Source organism: Gavia stellata, chromosome 27, assembly GCF_030936135.1.
Source record: "Gavia stellata isolate bGavSte3 chromosome 27, bGavSte3.hap2, whole genome shotgun sequence".
NCBI classification, from domain to species: domain Eukaryota; kingdom Metazoa; phylum Chordata; class Aves; order Gaviiformes; family Gaviidae; genus Gavia; species Gavia stellata.
The window spans coordinates 3,325,986-3,351,881 of record NC_082620.1 but is presented as its reverse complement, the minus strand read 5'-3'; the positions used below and the strand labels follow the sequence as shown (position 1 = coordinate 3,351,881).

The window sequence follows — 25,896 nt, the reverse complement described above, 5'->3', positions numbered from 1 at the left end:
GGACACATTGCGGTATGATGACGGAAGTATTTAAAGTGCATAAAATGGTAACTTCATGTATGGAAGTGTTTATTCATATATTCTAATAAAATACTAAGTTGATGACATGATCTTGCAGAAATCATGGCATGTATTGTTTTCATCATCTGAAGATGTTCTGAAAACCAGCTTTAAATATTTAACAATCTTTAGTCTACAGAAATGCTTAATATCTTGACAGTCTTACCCCTCTATTTTGTATTCATTTCATTTACTTTTTTTTTTTTTGTTTTGTGCAAAAACTACTGGTTTTGAATTAATTTCTCATTGAAAAGATTTCACAGCTTTTTTGAAAATGTTGCTGAAATTTTTTTTAAAAGAAAATGTTTTAATCTGCTGTTAAGGTCATAGGAAAAAAGGTGGATATCTTTCTACAGTAAAAGATACTGGCATTCAAATAAAATATTTAGGTTTTTGACAGGAATTTGTTGCAGCTTGAAGCTTGGTGTATTGGTTCCTTAGAGTTTAAATTAAAAATCTGTTGTTGATTACAAAATTACTTTCATTAGCAGGATTCAGTTCAATTTTCATCTCCTTTGGGAACCCCGAAACATAGCATGAAGAAAACAACAAGTGCTGATGAATCAAAAGTAGTGATGGAAGGATTGTTCATGAAAAAATCATCAGGAACAAACATTTCTAGGCTGAAGAGTGAGCCTATGCTGAATACATTGAGTAAGCAACAAGGGCAACAATCAAAGCTGCCTATTGTACCAAACCCTGACAGCCCAGGTATGTGATAAATAGTAGAAACCCATAGAGCTCTTGTTTTCCCTTGTAAAATAATGCAGTGCAATTTTGCTTCTATCTTACATGACACTGTAAAAGTAAGGCTCTGGGTCTAAAGATTGTAGATTTAAAAAGAAATGGCTTCTTAGTTTCAAGGTTGTTTTTTGCAGCTTAAAGGATTAGGGAATTGTAGTTCAGTTTCTGGAAGAACAATCCTGCAATTTGGGCGTGTTTTGAGATAAATATTGCAGACATGTGAGGAGTATAGTTGGATTCTTAATGAAGAGTTTACATTTACCTGTGAATGAGCTTGGTATGTGGTAGTTACAGGTGTTGATGAGTGTGAATAAAAAAAAAAATTTTAAAAATCAGAGTAACTTACAGGAGAGACTAACTTTGTTTCTAAAGTAAGTTGCATTAGCTTCATACAGATTCTTTTTTTCTTTCTTAATGCATTATCTCCTGTGCACTTGCAGAGGATCACATCTGCCTCTTAGACTGCATTGTGGTTGATCTGCAGGACATGGACATATTTGCTGCGGAAAGATACCAGAGAGAGTATTCAAAGGCTGTGGAAGATACAAGTGCAGACTTGAGCTTTCCATCCTACTTCGTGAGGCAGACAGGAGGAAGCCTATTAACAGAACCTTTCAGACTGAAGTTACAAGTAGAGAGAAACTTAGACAAGTGAGTTTATCTAACCAGCATCTCTTTATGCTGTCAGCCTAAAGCCAGTGTTTTAGATGCCTTTTTATTGTACCTTAAAAGTATTGCCTGCTGTGTGTAGCGCCTTGAAATACTGAGATCTTTCTCCTTTGTTGTAGAGAGCTAAGTCATGCAGTTGCAGACATATCGATACATGGCAATCTGTCATCAGTCCATTGCTCTCTGGATTTGAATAAGTATAAACTGATACGTGGACTGCTGGAGAACAACCTTGGGGAGCCCATAGAAGAGTTCATGCGGCCTTATGATTTGCAGGATCCAAGAATTCATGTAAGAGGAACTATATGCAGTTGAAATTCTGTCTTGAAATGTCAGGGGTTTTTGCTCATTAGGCTAAATATCTCTTATTTTCTTGTAGTTTACCAGGTGGACTGGTAGATAAAAAAAAAAAAGAAAATTTAGGTAGACAAACAGCGAAGGAACCTTTTTATCTGTAGATACTCCTGTGAATTCGGGTTTGTCTCTGCGATACCATTGTGCTTTCAGGTGTGGCTTGCTCTTATGATTGCTTCATGTTTCTGAGATTCTAGAAGAGACGTGTGAGAAGCAGCCATCATTGCTTGTATTTGTTAGTTCATTTTAGATCTGCTGAAGCATATTGGTGGGGAAAAAAGTTAACAAATCTATGAAAACTGTGCGCTTTTTTTTTTTTTCCTGAAGTATTTAAGCTGAACTGCTGTTGCGGTATATTATTGGTACATTAACAAGCCTAAGATTTTTTTTTTTTGTTTGAATGGAGGTTTTTGGAGGGACTTTAAGGTTATCCTGTAATCACATGCAGGGTGATGATTCCTTTCCCATGGTGTCTATGACATTCCTAAAGACTTAGGAGATTGTGGAATGTGTATTACTTTGTGTTAAAAGCCCTCTATTTGTCCTATAAACCTGAAAGAAGAATTTCAGTAATAAAAGCTTTACAGCAGGGCTGAGCCTTTTTTTTTTTTTTTTTTTGAGGCTCTTTGGCTGTTGTCAAATACTGTCCTTTCAGGAAGAGTGTGGGCAGCACCTGGGAAATTATTGAATAACATGTTTTCTTTTGATCTTGTGGGGCTTCTAAGCATTGTCTATGTTGCACGACTGTAATGTTTGCTTAACAAGCAAATATGTGACCACAGCAGGGGGAAAAATTGCTAGGAAGAATGTAGAAATATCTTTAAGATCTGAGTAAAGAATGGGTAAAGTTCTCCTAACACAAGTATGATATTCATGGCAAGCTTTTCACATAAAACTCTTTTTAAAAAAAAAAAAAAAATTCAGAAACTACAAGTCTGATTTAATAATAGACGGTACCTGAAACAGTTTGAAAGAATTGTTGGCTGTTTGGTTTTTTTGGGGGGATGACGATGGCAACATTTTGTTTAAGAACAAAAAAGCTATAGAACAGTAGCGTGAAAATGGTTAATAGACATTTTTCAAGTTGAAGGCTACACCGTTGTGAAATGTAACTTTTTTCCCCAGCAGTGGTTAATGAAACTCTTTGAAGGCGAAAGACACTACAGCTGTTTGCATTTGTCTAAAATAAGAAAACTTAGTTCAGGAATGAAAGTTAAATAGGTGCTCTTAAAAAGAATGTTGGTGTTTTCCACTTTCAGACAGTTTTGAGTGGAGAAGTGTATACTTCTATGTCGTTCCTCATTGACATGATTAATGTGAGTCTGGAACTGATGGATCCAAAAGGAAAAGATGGGTGCAGCTCTTTAGCCAGGTATGAATTTTCTTTTGTTACTGAATGACTTATCCGAAATACTATGCCCGTCTGAGAGATTATAGGACAGAAACTAACATAATACCTGAAATTATGGTTTAATAATGCAATGAAATAGAATTTCTTAATTAGAGTCCAAATTGAGAGTTTCATCTGATCTGAAATACTGAAGGGAATGACACTGTTCAAAAGGTACCATCTGTTTCTTTCAAGTTGTCCTTGAAATCACAGTTCAGTAATCAGTTGACTTCCCTAAGACAAATGGTGTTCTAATGAAGAAAATGTTGAGAAGTGATCTTTTCTGCTATGTTGTTTTGGTTTTTTTTTTTAACCCAGAGGTTCTATATCAGTGGAAAATATTACTACATACAGTATAGATCTACTTTAGATCTCTGTGACATGAGATGGGGTTATAGTTGTTTTAGAAAATATGTAAATGAAAGATATCAGCAGTGTACCATGCATACTTTTAAAATAAGTGACTTTTAGAAGTAAATGAGCTACAAGACTCTTAAATGTATTGTTTTGCTTTTTATTCTTCTAGGTTTGATTTTAAGAAATCCAAGTTGCTTTTTGAAAGCTCTTCAAATGGAACAAAGTCTGTAAATTTGGTTTCTCATTCCATGATGGCATTTGACACACGTTATGCTGGACCGAAGTCTACTGCAGGCACGCCTAATGTGTTCAATTGCATCTTTCAGTCATCAAAGAATACTAGTAGCCCAGGAGCAATCCAGATTGAATTGCATTTCAGGTTGGTAACTCTGGGATTTATTTGTTTGTTTGCTTTTAGTAATGACATATTTGGTTAGGATTGTTTTGGTTTTAGTACAGCTGTTATTAATGTAGATAAACTTGGTGGCATTGTATTTAAATCTGAAGACATTTTTGGGGTGGTCAGTGGTACTCGATAGATGGAAATCTGCAATTATTAGTTAACTGAAGGTTGTTGGATTATTCCCCCCCCCATTGTTGCAATAAAAAAAAATTAGGTTTGAATGTATCATGTATCGGATGAAGTTCTGGCCTATTAAAATCAGTAGTGCTTAAAGCTGGATAAGTCTCGGCTACCACTTGTATGTTTGCATAAAGCCATATTACAGAATTTTTAATGTATGTTGCGCAAAGGCTGTTTTCCAGTAGGTGTCACACTTGCCTTTCTGAGAGAATCGAATAAATACAGAAATGGCACCTCTGTCAAAAAACAATCTCTGCATTCTCTTCTGTATTCTACTCTACCCTGTTTGTTTTTCCTTATCCAGATCTTTTGGAGTGCTTAAAGGCATCACAGTTGACATCTGTTTTGTTCTAATTTAATATTGGCAATGATAAAGTCAGTATTTACCTGTATCAGCATGGTGTTTTGTTGAGGGATGTTAACTAACAAAAAAGAGGGAGAAGTGAGATGACTAGAGATGTTGCTTTCACTTTTGATCAGGCTCACTGACCAGACTCAGCTTTGTAACTCTTTTATAAGTATAATACCTTCTGAAGCAGTTGCAGGAGTGATGTAGAAAAAAATCTGTGGACTGTTTTAGTCCAACAGAAAATCTTGAAGACATTTGTTCGTAAAAAAACAAACAAACCAACTTCAGGCAATTGTGAGAAATTTCTTGTATATATTGGGGTAATGCATGATGGTTTTAAGTGCTTAGTAAGTTTGCGTTCAGAAAGACACCAAGATTTTGACTTGAATAAAACTAAAATGCCATGGGATTTTCTGCCCTCCCCCAAAAGCTTTTCATGTAACTGTTGATCCAGTATCTGCCTAGATTGGAGGTTAGTTTGTACAGTATAGCCTAAGCTGGTTTATGAGTGATAGTTTCAGGAATTTTCTTCCCAACTGTTGTGCTTTTAAATTTTAGCCACATAAGCATGTGTTATGTTTTTACTGGTGAGAGCATCCTTGGCACTAGATGTAAGCTTTTGCAGAGCTCAGTGATAGTGTTATACTGGCTTGTGCCTTTTGGAAATATCCTGGAGAGCCAGGGAGGGTTAAAGGCTTTTACTGTTGGAAGCAATGCAGGCAGGCTGCTTCTCACAAAGGAATTACAGTTCTTTAGAGATTTTATAGTTCAGAATGTGTTGGATATAAAATTTTTTCATGGTATTTAAGCACTTAGATTATTTCCCAGTTAGCATGACCAAATATAATTGGTATTCCAGATCATGAAGCCAAACACTTTTATCCCTCCTAGCCAGATACTCAAAATGTGATGCTAAAAGTTCAGTAAGGCTAGCATTTTTTCTGAATGACAAAGAAGCTTCCTGTGCTGCAAAATGCTGTCAGAGTGTGAGAGGAAACACATTGTGTGTCTAATCTTTTAGAGGGATATGGAGCCAGGTCTAAATTTCACACGCAGTACGTGAGGTTTGATAACGAACAGATGTAAAATAATAGTAAAAAGATCAGTTCTAAAATTTGAGACTTTGCAAATTAGTATCGATAATGTAAATGTATTAAAGGAGTTTTTATAAGTTAATTTCTTGTTACATAGAGTTTTTCAATTCATCTTTTGTATCATTACAGCTTAGAATTCATGCAGTTAAGATATGTTGGGTTTCTGTGGGTACAGCAACTTGATGAATTTCAATCTGTTTCCATATATATATATATATGTATTTTATAAGGCCAGACACTCTGTAAACTAAGCGTATCCCTATAAAGTTACATATAGTTTTTACTTGCTAGTTGCTGGTCGTTTTCGGCATCATTTTAAATATATGCAAGTTGTAAAGTTCATCTGTATGCTTCTCTCTTCTTAAAAGGTCTACTAAGGATTCCTCCAGTTTCACAGTTGTTCTGAACAATCTTCGTGTATTTCTAATATTTGACTGGTTGTTACTTGTTCATGACTTTTTATATACTCCTGGAGATACCAAACAGCGGGAAAATCACCCTTCTTCCCGGCAACGCACTTACAGCAGTGAAACAACTGTAGTTCCAAAAACAGTGAAAAGTGGAGTAGTTACAAAACGTTCATCGCTACGTGTGTCTACAGAAAAACAACTGGAAGTTAAGGTTAATGTGACAGGTAAATGTTTTCTTCTCTTGTGCTTTTTTAGGAGCTTTTCTGATAAAAGCCATGTTGTGCCTAGTGGAAAAAAAAGGTCCTTTAAAGGACGGAAAATCGAGAAACCTGCTACAAATACTTAAAATACCTTAACGGTATTTCCAATTGCCTTGTTTATTATTTGTCATTTTGTTTTGTTAAGGAACTGAATTTGTGGTCGTTGAAGACATGTCTTGTTTCGATACCAATGCAATTATTTTGAAGGGGACTACTGTTCTCACATACAAGCCCAAGTTGTTAGATCGTCCTTTCTCTGGTAGTTTGTTTGGCATTGAGGTAAGAAGAAATAAATTTGCTTTTGTAAAACATCTACAATTAGAGGCGCTTGTGAAGATACTTTGCTTTAAATATATATACAACAGGAGTAGTCCACAGATTATTTTTGAAGTCTGTTAGTTCCTCATCAAATGCTCTAATTCTACAGCAGTTTTAAGAATGGTTTTATATTGTTTCTGTTAAGACATTGAGACACTTGACTATAATCTCAAAATATTGCTAGTTACTAATGTAGCTTCCAGCCATAAACTGGCAAATTAATTGAAAGCTGAGGAGTGACTGGGTAGACAGAAGCCCATGTGGTCAGCAAAGGGCCTGCAAGCTGTAATTGTAACTGACTTAAGGTGAACAAGCAATATCACACCATTGGAATATGCAAGTAGGGATCTTTTGCAAGTAGGAATTTTGAGTATGCAAAGTGATCCTTGCATCACAGCTGGAGTGCTGTGGCCAGTCTTGGGGAAACAGAGCTGAAGAAGCTCCGAACAATTAAGAGGAGGGCAACAAGAACACTCAGAATTGAGGGCTACGTAATATATTGGGAAAGTTTAAAAGAACTTGCTCAGAAGAAGAGGCTGCACAGAGATGTGGTAAATCCTAAATGGTTATTATAGACCAAAGTACAAAGCGTTTTCTGTGTCTGTGATGGGAGGAGTAGTGGAGTTAAGCATAGCAGTAAAGGGGATATTTGGTTGCATATCAGAATCTCTTTTCCTGAACTTACAGCATAGTTGGGCACTGGAATAAATTGTCTGGAAAAATTTTGGAATCTCTGCTGTCTTAACATTTACAAAGGAATTGTCTGTAGAGAACAGTTTGGCTGTAGTTCGTGTTTTGTGACAGAGAGTCAGTCTTTGATTTTGAGGTTCTTGCCAGGCCTGTTCTCTCGGTTCCTAATTTTTTTAAAACCATTTTTAATTTTTAGGTTTTTTCATGCCGGTTAGGAAATGAGCACGAGACCGCACTGTCAATTATTGATCCAGTACAAATTCAGATGGAGCTTGTTGGGAATGCTTCCTACCCAAGTGGTTCAGGACTGTTGGATGCTTTCAATAGTGAGGATTTTCCTCCTATTCTAGAGGTAATATTAAAAGCCTGAATAAAACTATATGCAAGAGAGAATACTAGATCATGATCTTGCACAGATTTTTTTATGCCCAAGGATTTAACAGAATAGTTTAAAAATGTATAAGAAAAGAATGAGATAAATTTTTCCTGAAGTGGAAAAGGCAAAGAAACCAGCATGCAGAAAGTGCTCTTAGTGGTAACAAAGGAGTTATTTCTGGGATAGATTATAGCGATTAATAGTGGGGGGGAAAAAAGTGGGCTGATAATGTAGACAGATAGTCACTAATAACTGAAAGAAAAAGGTTTATTTTCTGTATCTCATTGTTAGTGTTTATTAGAGGGAAAGTCTATTCAGAGACTTCTTTTCACTGTTATACCAAAGGAAAATATTTTTTTTCCTGATATATGCTTTTAATGCTTTTGGCTGTTAGTAAATAATAGTAAGTTTGGTAATTTTATTACTGGAGCTTTAAAACAGTGTGGTCATCAGATTTTAATATGAAATATTGTCTTCCTTTGGGAAAAGCTTTGTTAATATCCAAAGTGTGAAGAAAAATATGTTGAAAAGGGTAACTGAATCTTATTTTTTAATTTTTCATTTAGATTCAGTTGCAAGCACTGGATATCAGACTGTCATACAATGATGTTCAGCTGTTCTTGGCAATTGCAAAGTCAATTCCTCAACAGACTAGTGCAGCTATGCCTGACTCAACTGTATCGATTGCTGAAAATACTGCTCATCCTTCTAGTTTAGCACCGGTGAATGAGACTTCCTCTTTGACACATGAAAACAGAGAGATACCCAAACGCGTGTTGGATCCAGTTCTTGGTGCGTTTTGAACCATTGGAGTGTAGCCATTTTTTATATCTAAAGGAGGTTTCTGCAGTGTGAAGCTAGATTATATGCTAAACACAAAAGATGTTGATATCTTCATTGTGTAAAACCCTTCATTGATTTGAGAGGATAGCATTATACTGATGATACTATAAAAAAAAAAAAAGGTAGACTTTTTGTTTGTTTGTTTTTGCTACTTATAGTAACTATGACAGTGGGCTGGTTTATAGTAAGTTTTATTTAGCATCGCTTGTCATTGTAAATCATCGTGATGGAGTACTTCTTAGGTAGCAAACTTCTAAAGGGGGAGAGGGGCCACCCCTTCAAACTCATTACACTGGTAGTGAAATGGAAGGCATTGTAATTACCAGTTATCTCTTCATGTCTAGCAATCTTGTGTTCTGGTGACATTGCTTTTTATAAATTAAAAATTTTGCATGGTCAGAACCACTGCCTGACAATAATGAGGAAATACGCACTAGTGTAATAGGCTTCCTTCTCTGCTACTGCACTTGAGAGCCATGTGGGGAGTTCAAAGTAAATAACTGTGTTCTGAATGAAGGGTTGGTTTAAAAAAAAAAAATTTAGTCCCAACTGAAATTCATGGAGTGTTTTGGCTTCCTGTAGGAAAATAAAAATAGCCGATATATTCTAGAATGTGAACATTATGGATCGAGGGTTCGGGTTTGTTCTGTAAAAGCAATGCCGAATCCTATGCTTTTTCTACAGTTACAATCTTAAACAAACAAAACCCCATTTTTCATACAGACATATCTTAATTTTAGAAATGAAAACAAGTAACTAACTGTCAAGGATTTGTGATTGGTTAACTGTTCAATTACAGAGGTACAGCTGGCTCGCCTCCAGGAGTTGGGATTCAGTATGGAAGACTGTCGTAAAGCTCTTTTGATCTGCCAAGGTAACCTCAAATATTCTCAGTTGGCCTTGCAGTTTGTTCATATTACTGAACTTCCAATTAAGTAAAAACTTTCAGACTGTAAGGTAGCTGATGCACAGGCAGTATTTCCTTCTTTACTTTGGCTCTGTGTTGGCATATAATTTTAAGCATTCTCATTTTTCTCTTCAACTACTGTGTAGAACCCACCCCCCAAAGATTCTTCTTGCGTTTTGGGATGTCATGTGTGGGGTGTTTGAGTGTATTTTTGTTGAGGGGCGTGTTGGTTTTTTTTTTCCTTGCTATTATCCATCTCTTTCCCTTTAGAGCAAGTGTTTTCATCTCTCCCTTTTTGAATCATGTATTTTACCTACTTCTACATGCAATACTTGAAAAGAAGATGAAGCTTTAACACAAGTGATTCTTTTTCTTTAGCACTGTCAATAGGCATTGATAGTATCAATATAGATTTAAATTATGTTGCCACTTGGGTTGCAAACTTCAAAACGCATTTCTTATTCTGAGAAAATACCAATGTATTTATAATCTTCTCATATTTATGTTATTAGATAGAGCACATTCAAGGTACTGTTGTGTCTTGCTGTACTTCTTAAGAGAGGGAATTACTTTGTTTTCATATGTTTTTTAAGTAAGTACATTTCATTGAGAAAGTAGGTGATGATTGATTGGTTGTTTGGTTTTATCTAAGGTGACTTGAAAAAAGCAGCAAGTTGGTTATTTAAGAATGCTGAACCTTTGAAATTGGCTTCCTTGACCTCCTCTGGTCGAGATAGCCAGGGGATTGTGCCTTTTCAGTTCATCTCTGGAGTGGAGATAAAAGCAGAAAGTATATGCATTTGCTTTATTGATGACTGCATGGACTGTGACGTTCCCCTCGCTGAGTTAACCTTTTCACGTGAGTATGTTATTTTGCTGAGTGAGTTGCATAAAATTACTGTCAGTTACTGTGTATGTTTGGCACCATGCTCCAGTTTCTTAGGACTTGTGAAATTTCAAGCGATAGTGTTTTGGTGGTGGTGGTTGTTGTGTGGGGTTTTGGGGTCCTTTTGTTTTGTTTTTTAGTTTTGTTTGTTTGTTTTAAGTTTTGTTTTTAAGATTACAGTCTTTGTAGGGTTAAGATTCTGGTTTCCCCTTTATACAGCACATAACAAATGGAATCTGTCCTAAGCAGAACCCTAGGGAGGCTCTGTGTTGTAAAGCTTGGCTGTCTATAAGTGTAATTTGAAGAGTACTATGATTATGCTTTTTGTACCATTTCAATTTAAAATACAAGACAAAACCTTCTGTAGCTTACTTAACAGTTCACAAAATCAGGAAACTGTTCACAAAATCAGGAAACTTGATTATTTTGCGTTAGTGTAACATTCACTTTTTTTGCAGGTTTGAATTTTCGTCAACATTTGAGAGCCAACCCTGAAGGCTGTGCTCATTTTACCCTCTCTGGAGATTATTACAATCGTGAGCTTTCAGGTGAAATACTTGGGGGGGTTGTTGTTTTCTTTATTTAAATTTAGGAAAAAAGCCTTGCCTACTACAGTAGCTCGAAATTCACCCAACATGAAATGCATATAACGGAATGTGAAAAGTTGACTTTTGTGATCATGTGTCTGTGAGAACATGTGATCCTTAACAAGATAACCAAACTTGATATCAGGTGGAGGGATGTGGGAAGTAGAGAGATTGCTGATATGAAAATTTTCAAATGTAATTGCGTAAAAAGGTTATCCAGGAACATGACAGTTACATAACTAGCTGTCTCTGTATTCACTTCTCCTTTTTAGTATTTAATTGCATTCAGTTTGCTACTTAATTCAGGAAGGAAAAGTACATGAGGGTAGACAATTAGGCTGAAGACAATGGATTAACATAAGACGACCATCGTAATTTATATTTTAGATACAAAAAAGCAAGTTATGCCTCAATACAGGTCAGCCACTGACAAAAGAAATAATCTAGTCGTGTGTTTTCTCTGAAATGAGAAACTAAATTTTCTGTTAAAAAATTGGTGGCCACAACCTCAGGAATTATCTGTCAATAACAAGGTAGTATTTTTGCTTTAAAAAAATACATAGGATTTTTTTTTTAAACAGCCTTTAGAACTTTGTCTTTTGTGATACTGAGTAGTAGGCCAACTTAGGGCGTGAAATTCATTTCCAAAACTATTTCAGAGAACTTAGTTCCAGCTAACTTCAATATGAAGCTGTAATTGCCTTCTAATGCTTTCCTCGGAATTAAGATATTTCTGCAAGACCCTACATACAGTATACGCTGGTTCAAATGGAGGAGCTGGAACAACATTGTATTAGCTAGTAAATTAAATCTGTAGGCTTACAAGTTCATCTTGAGCGCAGATTGAAAGTAAAGGATCTCATTAAAGTTGCATTATTAAATCCTTAGGTATGTAAACATCATTCCAGTGTGGCCTTCAAATGTGTAATACACGTGATGTTTTCTGTTTGTTCTCAGGCTGGGAGCCATTTATTGAGCCATGGCCATGTTCAGTTTCTTGGCAACAACAAGCTTCGAGCCGCCTCCACCCTTCCCGACTGAAGCTGGAAGTAAAGGCTAAACACCGTTTGGACATAAACATTACCTCTGTCTTCATAGGTATGTAGGAGTATTCCCCGAGAGCATCACTATACTGTCTAATTTTCACTGTGCTGAAAATGACAGACATATCTAATTGGGTCCTGCTGGTGTCCCGTAGATGAAGAGAAGGGAGATTTGGCACGAGTCCCTCGATACTTCACATGATATTGTACACAGGTGTGCATTTAGGCAGCCTGTATTTTATCAGATATTGTGAAAGTGTAAAGCCATGAGCTACATATTTTAGAGGTTAGTAGGAATTCTTTCTCTGGTCATATGAATTCTATCAAATTCGTATGTTATTTGAAATTTATTTTTAATCAGAAACAGGCTTTCATCTAAAGCTTTCCATACTTTACACTATTTAAAAATATTTTGATAAGCTCGTCATTTTTCAGTACATTGACAGGCGTAGCGGGGAGCTACTCATTTCAGTTCTGCAGTCTCTGAAAACCTGAGCTGTCAATTCCCACCTCAGGAAATCAAAATATTTTGTTCATCATTAACTCAAACTTCAAGTAAGCTTCTGTGTTGCGAGATTATGATTGTGTGGATTTCCCAGAAATATTGTTGCTTATTCCGTATGCAAAACTGAATAATTTGGTGGTCATGATAAAAAATGTGAACAGCTGAGCTTGCAAATGTAGCAGAAGAGCCTTCCTTGTTCCTTGAATATTCATTCCTTTCTCCTGCAAGGCCTGTGGGGTTGGCAGAAAGAGAGAGCCGAGGTGGGAGGACAAGACGCAAATCAATGATTCCTAAGAGTTCCCATGATGCTTTTTAATACTAGTGATAACAAGTAGTAAGGCTAGTTTATGATTAATACTGTGCCAGAGGACTCTGTTGGTGTCTTGATATTTATGCAAGAATGTGCATGTACCTCTTAAAAAAAAAAAAAAGAAAAAAACCCCAGAAACTGCTTCTAACATGAGAATTTTTAAGGTTAATTGCCTCCTCAGGGAGAGCTCTTACATTGCTACAGGAGTATCTTAAGAACATGAAATTCCACTGAAAGTTTTAAAAAGAAAAAATCTTAAGAATATAAAAACATTTGGTTTTGAAGACACTGCTGTGATTTTGTGAGCTGTTGTTTGTCTTTAACTTATGTAAGAGACTCATAGAAAAAGCAGTGAGGTAAAACTTTCCGTTAAAGTGGAATAACTTTAGTGTTATGAATTTAACATATTTTTCAATTACTTTGCTGCCACCTTGGAGACATTTACTGTCTATGCTTATATTTCTCTAGAACAATACACATGTACCAAACAGTCATGGATGGAAGATTACTGTAAACAGGACAAAGAAGTGAATGTCATCAGTTCAGAAGACTGGATGGGTTCTTCAGCGGATGCACCATGTTTTGGGCAGAGTATGATACTCATTAATCACACTTTATTTGAAACAGTCCTGACATACACAGTCATCTATCTAATATATTACAAACATAAGTATTTGGTCTTCATAGCGTACAATGAGTTGTTAGAGATACTGGCCAAATAAGACAAGAATGCTATTTTCTGTGCGATTGTGTTCAATTCTTTAAAAGCAAAAACCTTTCTGGCTACTTAGCTTTGAGTGCAAACTTTGCATTGCTAGTTCTGCTTCCTTTTTTTTGTCACACTTTCTCAGTTAATGAGTGACTGTCCTGTCAAAGATGAAGAGTATTGAGTTTAGGGTGTGTGCGGTTCAGAGGTGATGTTTATCTTTCTGTACCCCCAAAGACCTAAATGACTGAGTTTCTGGAAAAAATGCTGTTATATTTGTGAAACAATTCTCTAAGTAGTAACTCTTGATATCTGGCAGGTCTTTTCAGTGTTACTTCTGGAAGAAATCTAGTAATTCAAATGCCAGCTTGGTGTACGCAAATGGGTAGAGACTCATACACTGATTGCATGATGCCAACTGTCTGTATCTTTCCTGATGCATGATGGGGAAGAGTCTACCTGTATTTGTGTGTTTTTTCTTACCTGCTAACTTTGTCTTTCCTGTCTGCCAGGCCTTCCTCTTGTCTACCTTAGAACTAGGAGTACAGCCAGTTTGACTAACCTAGAGCATCAAATCTATGCTAGAGGTACTGTATAGCAGAGAGAGACAAAAAGGGGTTTTTTCTTCTTTGGAGGGCTCTTGTACAATAAATACGGTGTGGTATCTGTGACTTGCTGGTAGATTGGCCTCTGTATGTAAAACAAACAAAAATCCAAACCCAGACAACATAACAGCTACTTTGCTTTTAAGTTGCTTAACTTAGTATTTCATCCTGTCTTTCTCTTAAGTTTCTCTCTGGGCATTTGAGGAAAGAAGGGAGAAGTATAACTAATCCTATATAGGAAGACTGTCTTTTCAAGGAAGGTTATATGGGTTGTTGACTATTCAGTGTCCCTTTTCTAGAGAGACAGTATACTGTGATTAAAAATAGCATAATAAAATCACAGGATTTTTTATTTTATATTCTAAAAACATCCATCAGTATGTTCGGTATACATACTTATGCTTGATTCAGCATGTATATTTAGCTACTTAAAACTTTAAGATGCCTTCAGAAGGAACAATCTGTTTTCAATAAGCCTTAGGAAGTAAGGCATTCCTAATAAATATCCTGTTAATTTGTTTGTTTTATATTTGACAGTACAGTCTTTGGGCAAAACCATCCAGTTTAAAGTAAGATTTTTAATTTTTATTTTTTAAGATTTGTGACGTTATGGAAGACAGAACAGCACACTTGATAAATGTGTTGCCCCTGTAGAAGAGTTGCTGAATGGGAGGAGAGAAAGCTTTCTATAAATCTACATCTGTGGCCCATTCAGACTGCCCCTTAGAAACATTTTCTCTGAGTGGTTGCAGACAGTTCGTAGATGTTAAAAAAAAAAAAAAAAAAAAACCAAACCAGAAAATGATAGAACAATTTATTTTTCTGAGGTATTTTTCAGGAAAGTTTTTTTTGGGGAAAAAAAACAAACAACAAAACCTCTTAGTATTTATTACTTAGCTTTTAGTGGGTGTTGCAGCTAAATGGCTAAATAAATTATGAAAAACCCTCCTTGTAATGGTAGTCTTTATTTTCAGGCACTAGTCTCAAAATGCAACTTTTACATTATGTTTTCTTTTGAAAATCAGGCCATAGTCCCAAAAATTCTTTTTTAGAAGTCTCAAAAAATAAATTGGCAATAGATTAAATACCAGAGTAAAAGTTCATTTGGCTTCTGGTCTGTAATTTTGTAGAACCTGAGCTAGCCAAACCATTGTATAAAGTCAAGCTCAAAACTAAAAAGATTGTTTTATTTGCAGTTTGCAAAAATCAGAGATTTAATTTTCAAGAATTTAATCTTCTTGCCATTTAATTGGAAAGAACTTTCTCTGTAAGCTTTAGAGAGGTCAGATTTAAGTCTCCACTGACAAAGGAAGATATATAGGAATTTTATTGTCATTGATTTGGAGGAAAGTTGTATGTGATCGTCAGTAACTCCTTCAAAAACTTACCTACCCACCCTGCATTATCCCTTCTTGCCTCTGTAAACCTGTGCTTAAGTTATTTTTAGTTAGACACATGTTGTAGTGGGATGAATGGGTCTCAGAACATGGAGTACTTCAGCTTGGTATCAGTCAGCCTTTGGAGTGACTGCAGATAAATTCTGTAGAATAGATTTTATTTGTGTTACCTTTTCTTTAAGCAGCTGATTTATTGTGTGTGCCATCTTTCTACTTCTCTCATATAAAAAGATGTATGTATTTAGGGAGCAGCCATTTATCTTCCTTTTTAAGTAGTTACTGGAATTTGACAGGGTTTTTTTTCTGTCCAAACACAGTAAGTATTTTCACAGATACGATGTACTGCAGTATGGAAGACGAGAGTAACACTTGTGTGCTTGTTAGTAATGCATACTTGAAAATAGTCAAACCTGGTAGGTGAAGTTTCTTGTTCTGGGGTTTTGCTGTCCCAGCATTTCAACAAAGCCAGATTACCTTTGGTTGCATTCAAATTATTTTTCATACTTGTTTTTACTAGGCTTTATCCTGTATAGGAAAATATCTCTACTTGTTCAGTCTTTGAGGATAAAAGTCCCATTTAAAGAGGCTACGGGATAATCCGGTATTCATCATGTTAAATAGAGCGTAAATCTTAATTATAAGTGAATATGTGTTTAATACTATATGAGCATGTGGATGTACCTGAAAAGTGACTGATTATGATTGGGTTTTTAGCTAGGTTTTCTACATGTCAGTTATAACTGGAGGCATAGTATTTTATGAGACTTGATAGGAAGAAATGAAAGAACATGTAGATTAAGCTCAGTTCCTGGGGGGTTGATATAGGGGAAGACTTGCTGTTTGCTTTGTACTATTTCTAGAATAGTTACTGAAGTTTTAAATGTTTTTAGTAATCTGTTACCCTGTTTCTTTGATCTGTTTTTCTTTAGTTAGTGCAGGTTGTGGTTCTCCAGCCATTGTGTATCATCCTACATTAGCATCTGATGACTGCTTCTCTCATAAGCATTTAGACAAATCTTTATTCTGTTTTATAGCTGAAATGAAGACTCCAAAACGTAGGCAGCCGTTTGTCCCGTTTGCTCTAAGAAATCATACTGGATGCACCCTGTGGTTTGCTACCCTAACTACAACACCTACTCGGTAAGAAGCTGTTGTGGAATCACTTTAACAATATTTGTTTGGCTTCTCTAACACATCAGCCAAACCCTGTTGTTTTCAGTGCTTTTGTTTTCTTGCAGAGAAACATAGGCAACTCCCAGTCTTTCTTAGTTCTAAGTGAGATAGTTTTACTACTAAAAAAAAAGATATTTTTTTTTCAAGAGGCCCAAGAGAATTTGAAAACCGGTCAGATACATTCATGATGTATATGTGTTTACTGCAGGACTTCTGTAGACTGAGGCAGACTAAAAAGCGCTTGTTACTTGAAGTAGTCATTTCGTCAGTTTGTAAAATGATGTGATTCTCTTCACAGGGCTGCGCTGTCTCACAGTGGGAGTCCAGGTGTTTTTCCTGAGGAAAACGGGACATTGCTGGATGATGCCCATAATGTCAGTGAATGGCAAGAAGTTATCACTGGGGAAGAGATTCCATTTGAATTTGAAGCCAGAGGGAAACTCAGACACAGGTGAAGGGACCAGGCTGTGAGATGTGTTTTGACATACTCATATATGGAACACATAGGATCATAGTTGTGAGGACACTAGCAGATGTTAAATAAAAAGTAGATATTTTTTTAAATCTCTTGTTAATGTTTTGGTTTTAAATGTTTAAAATTTATTTATAGAGTGAGATTATCAGCTGTCTAGTAAGCAGCATATATTGCTATTGGTGGCAGCCATTCCTAGATGTGAGTTGGATCATTATGAGCTTCTAGAAAGACTTAGGAGCCTTAATTACGAATCATATGTCCTTTATTCTAAAGGACTGGGGGGACATTGGTTGTTAGGCATAAGCGTATCAGTGTTAAGAACTAGAAGAACTAGTAGCATGCTTTTATTTTTGCTTATATGACAATAGTTGTACTTCTGTATGTTCGTTAGGGAAGGTGGAACAATTGAACAAATGTAAAATCAGGTCTGTCTTTATCCATGAAATAGAAAAACTCTTGAGACTTTTTTTTTTAAAAAACGCTTCAGTGAGATTCTTTATTCAGAATCCAGAGGATGTTCTTGGTTTGAACTGTTTGGCATTTACAGCGTATAATAATGCTTAATAGTAATTTAACTTGGTCTAACCTGGTAGGCACACACATGATCTAAGAATTCATCAGTTGCAAGTGAGAGTGAATGGCTGGGAAGAAGTCAGTCCAGTATCTGTAGACAAAGTTGGAACATTTTTCCGATATGCTGCACCAGATAAGAACTCATCCTCTTCTACTGTAAGTTCTAATTTGGAGTGTTAGTTTTAATAGAATACGTAATTTGAGGGTAATGATGTCTCCAAGATTTTGATCTTAAAGCAGCTGCTGTTGTCTGATTGTCTTCTTTCCAGTTAGCTTGGATTGGGAGAGTTTGGAGATGCTGGGTTCCTAACTGACAGTTTTATGCATAACAAAAACACAAACAGAGTAGTCAGCAGTTAGTCTGTGCTTAGCAGTCAGAGCTTCCAATGACAGAACTAATACATTAGTGACTGTGTCATGGACTCATGGAGGTTGAGCTTTAAATCAGCACAGTATTTCAGCAGCTACTTTTATTTGTTCTATTGCAGGAATGCTTTTCATATGTTTAATTTACTTAAAATAAACAACCCTGGCAATTTCCTGTAAGCCTAGAGATTGTTGAAATATGTGGCTGCTTAGACAAAATATACTAGTCATGAAGGAAAAATGCAATTGTAACAATAAGCAGGCTGGCACTTGGTGGTTGAGGCTTAATAATAAAAATGATCTTGTGGATTTTGAAACTAGTTAAGTTTTGAGACTAGCTACTGAAAATTATTGAGCACTGGAGAAATTGAAAGTTGAGATCTTTTTGATATAAAACAGGATTAGAATTTAATTTCATGATACTACTGACAAGAGCCGGTAGTCTCTTACTTGAATTGTTTCTAATGTTTTCGTATAGAAGCATAAAAAACATCATCTCTCTCCCTATATCTTGATTCTTGAAGGAAAAGGATGCAAATTAATGAGAATTGCTGTTCAGGAACATCTTCTGTATCTTTTTTCTTTTTTTTTTTTTCCAACAAAACTTCTTCCTTCAACTTCATTTCTTTTGAAAGCGGTATTACAAACAGGTTTTGCTAATACAGTTCTGACACGTTTTCCAAGCTGTATTGAAGATCAGAAGCACAAAGTGATGAAAGTAGTTAGTTTATTCTTCTGTAGTAATGCTCTGTATTACAGCTGAGAGTAATATCTTAAAAGTTGAACAATTTTAACTTTCTTGTTTATTTTTCTCCCAGCTTGGAAGCCTAATAAGTAGAACAAATATAATACATCCACAAGTCTATGTGAGTATATATTTTCATTTTTTGAGAGCTACTTAAATAAGACTACCATAATTCTACAAGTGAACTGGGTTTTCCATCCTTCTAGAACCTTTTCAATAGAAAGGAGACAAAAGGTCAAGCAAACAAAACGAACTTTCAAATCAGAACAAGTATTTAACATAACTTACCATTCCTCACCCATGTAAATGGTTGTTTGAAGAATGGGTCTTATATTCCAGTATGTGAATTCCAGCATGTGAGCCCATATAAAATGTGGTTTTCAGGACTGAAGCGGCAATGACTTTGTGTAATGTAGGAGATAAAACCCCACAGTAGAAGGGCAGCTAAGAGTGAATAAAGTAGAAATAGTTTAAGAAAGCTCCACCTTATTTTTTAGTTTTGACAGATAGGAATGATGAGTGACTGTTAATTATATGAGGCTTGGAATTCAAACTCCATGAATTTATAAAATAATGTAATAGTGAGATAGTGTATAAAGTGTTCTTTCAGGATCTGCGCTGCTTTTATTTGAACTTGCATTGTTTTGAAAAAGATAATGGAGTTAGTAGTAGTATTTAGAATTGCTTTTTCGTAGTTAATTTTACTGTGTTTTGAGGAGGAGGTGCAGGATTATAAATCATTATTATGAAACTATATATACCTTAGGGGTTGCATGTGGTTGGACTCAGTTGGCAAGTTTTTACTCCAGTAGTTACTGCTTCAAAATTGAGGTGTCCCTCTTCTAGGTACAATCATTACCTGAGCTTTTTAATGCTTTTAAATATCTTCCAGTTTTCTTCATTGCCTCCAGTTCGTGTGGTATTTGAAGTTACCATGGAAGGTAGTGCTCGAAAAGTTATAACAGTGCGCTCAGCCTTGATTGTGAAGAACAAGCTGGAAACACCAATGGAGCTAAGACTAGATAGTCCTTCTGCTCCTGACAGTAAGTGTTAAATATTCCTTCCGTACTATGGGCAATCTTCAGCTTCCTCCCCAGGAAGATTCACCACTGCCTTGAATGGTTAATGACAAAGTAGACCTCCCTGGAGGGGAAATGGCTAATCTTAAGAAGAAAGTGATCAGCAGGATAAGCTAGAGAACCCAGCAGAGTTTTTCCTTGTTGTTCAGGTAAATGTGGGAAGCTGAGATTCTGTAAAGACCGAATCTTACTTCTGTATTTGGCATGTTTTATATTCTAGCAGTAGTCTAAAAGGTTTCAGGTGTTGGCATGCAAAGGTGCAATCTAGAAATGTAGTGATACACTGGTAATGTACCCCAAATGTAATGAATGAGGTCTTTTTGAAATAAACATTTCCACTAAAGCCTCCAAGGAAAAAGAATTTGAATTCCAGCAAGTTTTTAGTCTGTTTCCAGTTTCAGATTTACACACCTAAATTTGACTGCTGCCAGATTGTTAATAGGGCTTAAAACAACGGGTTGGTGTTTGAAACATACATAAAGTAGCTAGTGTTTTATGTTAAAATGAAACGTTGCTTCAAAAATTTGAGACTTGCTATTTGAAAATTTTATGCTTTTCAGTAGAGGGGCCTGTTTTCATATGTGTATTTTCTTCTCTGGTTGCAGAACCTGTAGTTCTTCCAGCAGTTATGCCAGGAGATTCCTTTGCTATTCCATTACATCTTACATCTTGGCGTTTGCAAGCCAGGCCGAAAGGAATGGGAGTATTTTTCTGTAAGGCTCCAATTCATTGGACTAATGTTCAGAAGACTGCAGAAGTATGTAGCAGCAAGCGAGAGTGTCATTCAATGGAGTCTGAAAATAGCCGATTTTTCAGGTAATTAAGACCTAATTATTTCTCTGTAGGCTGTGTTACCTTCTTCTGATAAATGAAATACTGTGACAGTAACTAACAGGAAAGAAAATACTTAGAGATAAAAGCTTCTGCAGCTTAGTGGGATGTTTTGTTTGGTCTCTTGAAGAATGGGAAAGCGCTGAAGCATAACTGCTGTATTTCTGCAGGGCTCCTTGAAGCCCCTTTGACAGTGCCTGTTAGCAAATGTCTGAGAATACAAAGTAAGCGCACTGTTAATATTTATCGTAAAAAAGAAAAGGTTAGAAAATAGAATGTGGACTTAGTTAAATTACCTCATCTGTCTCACTGAGAATAATGAGTGGTTTGCCATAGTGCGTTTGCAAATATTCATTCTTGTCCTGAATATCCTGTACTCTGTTCTAAGCCCAAAAATGTCACTGCATAGTGAGAACTTAATGGAATTTTGTAGTTACCTGACACGATGGATTTAGGGATGCTCTCAATTTAGGAAATACTAGAATAGGTATTATGGAAGTTGTTTCAGGAAATTACCTTTGCATACTATATAGTTACTGCTGTGTGTCAGTTCCATAGTTCATTTCTTAATATGCTGTTTTTGAACGTATCACAGGGAGGAAAATTAACAAATTACTTAAAAATTGAGTTAAATGAACCTTCATTTTATACCTTAACTAATGAAAAACCAAAGTATTAGGTGGCCAAAGCAAGGATGTATCTACTGGGAAGAAGGACACGTTCAGCATTTATGTTAAGAACATGATTATAGTTTACTTTAATAGTTAAAACCTCTTTTTCGTATCAGTTGATAACATGTTTCTGTGAGTTTATGGAAATTGATGTTAAAGTTGGTAATCTGTAAAAGCAATTTTCTGTTAGGTCTCTGAACAGATGAGGTTTTTTGAGTGATGAAATTCGTTGCTTAAAATCAGGAAACTCCTGTTGTCTTAATGTTAGGCATAAATACAAAATACCTTATAATCAAACTCTATAAAGTGCTTATGTGGAGAACAATTCTAAATGCTGGTTTTGCTATCAGTCCTGAAGTTACAGCATGTTGTGGGATTTAGTGCAATACACAAAGACAGGGTTCAATTATTCTGTTGAGTTCATTGACTTCTTCTCATATACATCTGCCTTCTCAGGTTTTGTGTGGCTATAAAGAAAGAAAATTATCCGGATTATATGCCTTCCAACATATTTTCTGACAGCGCTAAACAGATTTTCAGGCAGCCTGGGCATACTATTTATCTCTTGCCAACGGTGGTAATCTGTAACTTGCTACCTTGTGAACTCGAGTTCTATGTTAAAGGAATGCCAATTAATGGGACGTTGAAACCTGGCAAAGAGGCAGCATTGCACACAGCTGATACATCTCAGAACATTGAGCTTGGTAAGGTTCTTTTTCAGATACCACTTTCTGATCCTCCCTAGAGGAGTACCTCAATATAACTGTTTCTTGTACAAGGAACTATGGTGCAAGAATGGAAAAATTAAAAAATTGAAAACATTTATATGATCATTTCATTGGGTTGCAGGGTTTCTTATAGTTAATAGCCAAGTGCACGCATCCAAAAAAAATACTAATATTGCCATCATTCCCCCAAATCTGTCAGCTGTCTTGATCTGTTCCTTATTCGACTCTTTTCTCATTTTCCTGAGAGTGGAAACAGTGGAAACTGGAGAGAACAGTGATAAAGAAGGGAATAAATCAAACAAGTTCCCAACGTTTTGGGTGGGTTTGCTGTTTTCTTTCTGACAGAAAAAGTTGGTGTTGAGAGTACGTATGGAATTACTCAGCACTGGCTGGACTCCTGATGCCTAAGGCAGTAATTAGCCCTAAGCAGCGTTCTTGACAGAACTTAATTTTTGCTGCTTGCGACTTAAATTGAGGCATTTCTTCATGAGGTCAGAGGTTACTATACTGGGCAGATTTAAAAGTTAATCTGGGTAATCTATATGAAATATTCAGAAAGATCAAGCCATATGAAACACCAACCTGTATGCTTGTCAGAAACTAATGCTTCTGTGTAAGTGACGTTTTGTTTTGTTTTGTTTTGTTTTCCTAGGGGTATTGCTAGAAAACTTCCCGATCTGCAAAGAGCTGTTGATTCCTCCTGGGACACAAAACTACATGGTGCGGATGCGATTGTATGATGTGAACAAACGACTGCTAAATTTGACCATAAGGATTGTATGTCGTGCTGAAGGTTCTCTAAAAATATTAATTTCAGCACCATATTGGCTAATCAACAAAACAGGTAAGTTTACAGTATTTTCTTTCATAGCTGTAATAATGAACTGGGAAATAAAGATTTCATGCAGCGTTTTGATTTGCTTTCTAGCCAAATAGTGCTTTTAAACACCACTTAAGAGGATTTAAAGTTGCAGGAATTATTTTTTTTACAGTGCCAGCAGCTATTGTTTGATGAATGTTACAGGAGGTAGCTAAGACATTTTAGTTGCTATATTGCGGATTTTCAGACACGAGCTACTGTACCTCTAAATAAATCAACATAGATTAGATCACTGTTAAAATTGTCATTTTCAGAGACTGAAATGCCTTGAGAAAGCAACAGGTCTAAATTGCAGTTACTCTATGTCAACATCCATTGGCACTTTCAGAGCTATAAGAACTCGTTTTCTGCATGGACCAGACTCCATGGCTCACAGCTGTTAATAGTTCTAGCTGTTAAGCAGGTTAGACGGAGAATGAGAGGGAGAATGTGTGCAGACTAACGGCTAATACTACAACAGAAATATTTTAGGTTGTTCCTCAATTTGGAGTAGCTTTTACCATTCTCATTTTAATTTGTGCAAAAGCAAAGTGTAGTATGACACTTCATTTTTTGTGTTTACTTAAAGGATTACCACTTATCTTCAGACAAGATAATGCAAAAACAGATGCTGCAGGTCAGTTTGAAGAGCACGAGCTTGCTAGAAGCCTCAGCCCACTTCTGTTCTGTTATGCTGATAAAGAACAGCCAAACTTGTAAGTAATACCACAAGAAGAGCAGACAAGGAGGAACCTTACAAAGTATGAAAGTAATTCGCAGAGGATAGGGTGCTGATATTAGTATGAATATCACGTAGGAAAAGTCTTTCCCTATTAAGATGACCTGTTAAGTTGTTAAGTTTCTAAATACTAAAGTAAGCATACTGGATCTTTAGATGTTTCCTACTGAAAACTTCTTGGTTGGCTAATTCTGTTGTGTCTGCAGGCTGCTTTGGTTTTCTTTTGCATGTGTTGAACTCATGCTTCTTTTGTAAGAAAATCAAAAACCTTTTTGAAGAGACTTAGTGGGTTGTATAAATTACTTCATTACCACCAAGAAAAACCACTCCAAACCCCTAATCGTAAACTCTGAATGTTAATAGGGAAGTAGTAGCAGTCACATAGTAGGAAGTCCACATGCAGCAGTGCTATTGTGATTCTGATGTAAAAGGAAATGGCAGGATTTTGGAAAGGAAACTTTTCAGCTACTTCAATGGGCATCAAGGAGAGAACTTGCTTTTTCCATGAAAGTAAGAAATAAGACTATGATTTAAAGTAAATTTATCTGAAACGTTCTGGGATTTTTGCTCAAATTTATCACAAAAGTTTTTTCCAATTTTTTTTTATTTTTTCTTTCAAAGAAAAAAGACACTCAAATTTTGTGTCGTTAATCAGTCTGGTTAATCAGTCTGAAAATTACCAAGCCTTTTACCAGAAATGGTCACTGAATCACGATTAATATGTTAAAAGAGCTTATGGGAGAAATGCAAAATGAATTACTCAAGAAGAGATTTATCGTGGCTTCTTATGCTTTTATATTAAAACACAGGTGTTCTTTTTGTATCTGTGTATGTGTTTGATCATCAGTATCGTGTTGATATCTGATCCTCCATTTAAATGAGTAAATCTTTATGTTTTCTTCTTACCCTTAGTTGTACAATGCGGGTTGGAAAAGGAATCCATCCTGAAGGTATGCCTGGCTGGTGCCAGGGTTTCTCCCTGGATGGTGGTAGTGGTGTCAGAGCCCTTAAAGTGATCCAACACGGAAACCGGCCAGGTCTCATTTATAACATTGGTATGTGTTGATAGGAACAGTTGAGAAATACTGTAGAACTTGGTAAGACGTGATGTCAGTGACACCAGAAACAGAACAATTACAGCAGGGAAACATATGTTGTTAAAGGTTTTTAAGGGTCCAGAGAAAATTATTGAACAAAACCCAGTATTTGAAGTATTTTTACATCTTTATTTTTAATTTCATTAGCTTAAAACTAAGTTTTCAGTTATTTTTATTTTTACATTTCATGCACTGTAAATGCAAAACTGCATTTACAAACTGTTCTTTCTGTTTCTGTGTCTTTATTCCCCCTGTATGTTACTTCTAAGTACATTTGAAATCCCACGACATTACTGTCTTTGATTATTTTGAGTGTCTATGTACTGTAACTGTTCAGCCATGTGCTACTTCTGTGTTTTTTGCTTTGTGGTGCCTCTGGAGGCTGATGTGGGGGAGTGCAGCTTCTGTCTTCCTTGTGCTCCTAGTGTACGTAACATACAATTTCCTCGGAAGCTTTTAGTTTTCAATTAAATGAGTTTGGAAGTTACTCCACAGTCATTTTTGAGGAATTTTTCAGATGTTTAAAAGTGGAATAATTACTTGCATTGATTTACTTGTGATTGGGAATAGGTTTTTTTAATCTTCAATGCTTACGATCTCTAAATTGTACTTGAGAAACAGAGGGTAACATACAGCATTATGTTTACTGTTTAAAATAGTGTTTCAAAATATGGCAGTGATATGGCAGAAACAGCGCATCTCAGGAACCCAAGAAAAAGAATTCTTGTTATGTGAAATATATTGTGGCAGATGTCTTGTTTTCTCTTGTAAATAATAGCTTTATTTTTGACTTGTTTTTATTACTAGGTATTGATGTTAAGAAAGGCAGAGGCCGTTATATTGATACATGCATGGTAACATTTGCGCCCCGTTACCTATTAGATAATAAATCAACCTACAAGCTTGCCTTTGTTCAGCGGGAATTTGCCAGAGGTCGGGTAAGCTGCTTCCTTTTTGTTACTTGTTACTACAATACCTGTAGTTAGTCACAGCGTCTTCTAACCAAAAAGAACACAAACATTACACTTGAAAGTATTGTTGACTGATTACGAGGATCTTTCTCGTTATTCTAATACCTGCATCCACCTAACAGAATAATTGCTGTGTTCATATTTGA

General features: G+C 36.0%; 1 protein-coding gene across 2 annotated transcripts in view; it reads left to right on the top strand.

Annotated features, from left to right (window-relative positions):
• The window catches only part of VPS13D (vacuolar protein sorting 13 homolog D), a 105,211-nt gene that overhangs the window by 25,437 nt on the left and 53,878 nt on the right, over positions 1-25,896 (top strand). Inside the window, exons 25-50 of one of the 2 annotated variants that reach the window (XM_009810019.2) lie at positions 552-771; positions 1,245-1,455; positions 1,593-1,764; positions 3,087-3,199; positions 3,744-3,953; positions 5,969-6,234; positions 6,416-6,549; positions 7,475-7,630; positions 8,221-8,446; positions 9,297-9,371; positions 10,057-10,263; positions 10,749-10,838; positions 11,835-11,975; positions 13,204-13,326; positions 13,954-14,028; positions 16,478-16,583; positions 16,915-17,067; positions 17,685-17,820; positions 18,849-18,896; positions 19,668-19,818; positions 20,460-20,670; positions 21,813-22,060; positions 22,737-22,928; positions 23,533-23,659; positions 24,595-24,737; positions 25,587-25,717. In XM_009810019.2, coding sequence (XP_009808321.2) covers positions 552-771; positions 1,245-1,455; positions 1,593-1,764; positions 3,087-3,199; positions 3,744-3,953; positions 5,969-6,234; positions 6,416-6,549; positions 7,475-7,630; positions 8,221-8,446; positions 9,297-9,371; positions 10,057-10,263; positions 10,749-10,838; positions 11,835-11,975; positions 13,204-13,326; positions 13,954-14,028; positions 16,478-16,583; positions 16,915-17,067; positions 17,685-17,820; positions 18,849-18,896; positions 19,668-19,818; positions 20,460-20,670; positions 21,813-22,060; positions 22,737-22,928; positions 23,533-23,659; positions 24,595-24,737; positions 25,587-25,717 — 4,065 coding nt within the window. The remainder of the gene's footprint in view (positions 1-551; positions 772-1,244; positions 1,456-1,592; positions 1,765-3,086; positions 3,200-3,743; positions 3,954-5,968; positions 6,235-6,415; positions 6,550-7,474; positions 7,631-8,220; positions 8,447-9,296; positions 9,372-10,056; positions 10,264-10,748; positions 10,839-11,834; positions 11,976-13,203; positions 13,327-13,953; positions 14,029-16,477; positions 16,584-16,914; positions 17,068-17,684; positions 17,821-18,848; positions 18,897-19,667; positions 19,819-20,459; positions 20,671-21,812; positions 22,061-22,736; positions 22,929-23,532; positions 23,660-24,594; positions 24,738-25,586; positions 25,718-25,896) is intronic. The other variant, XM_059830074.1, reaches the window with a different exon arrangement.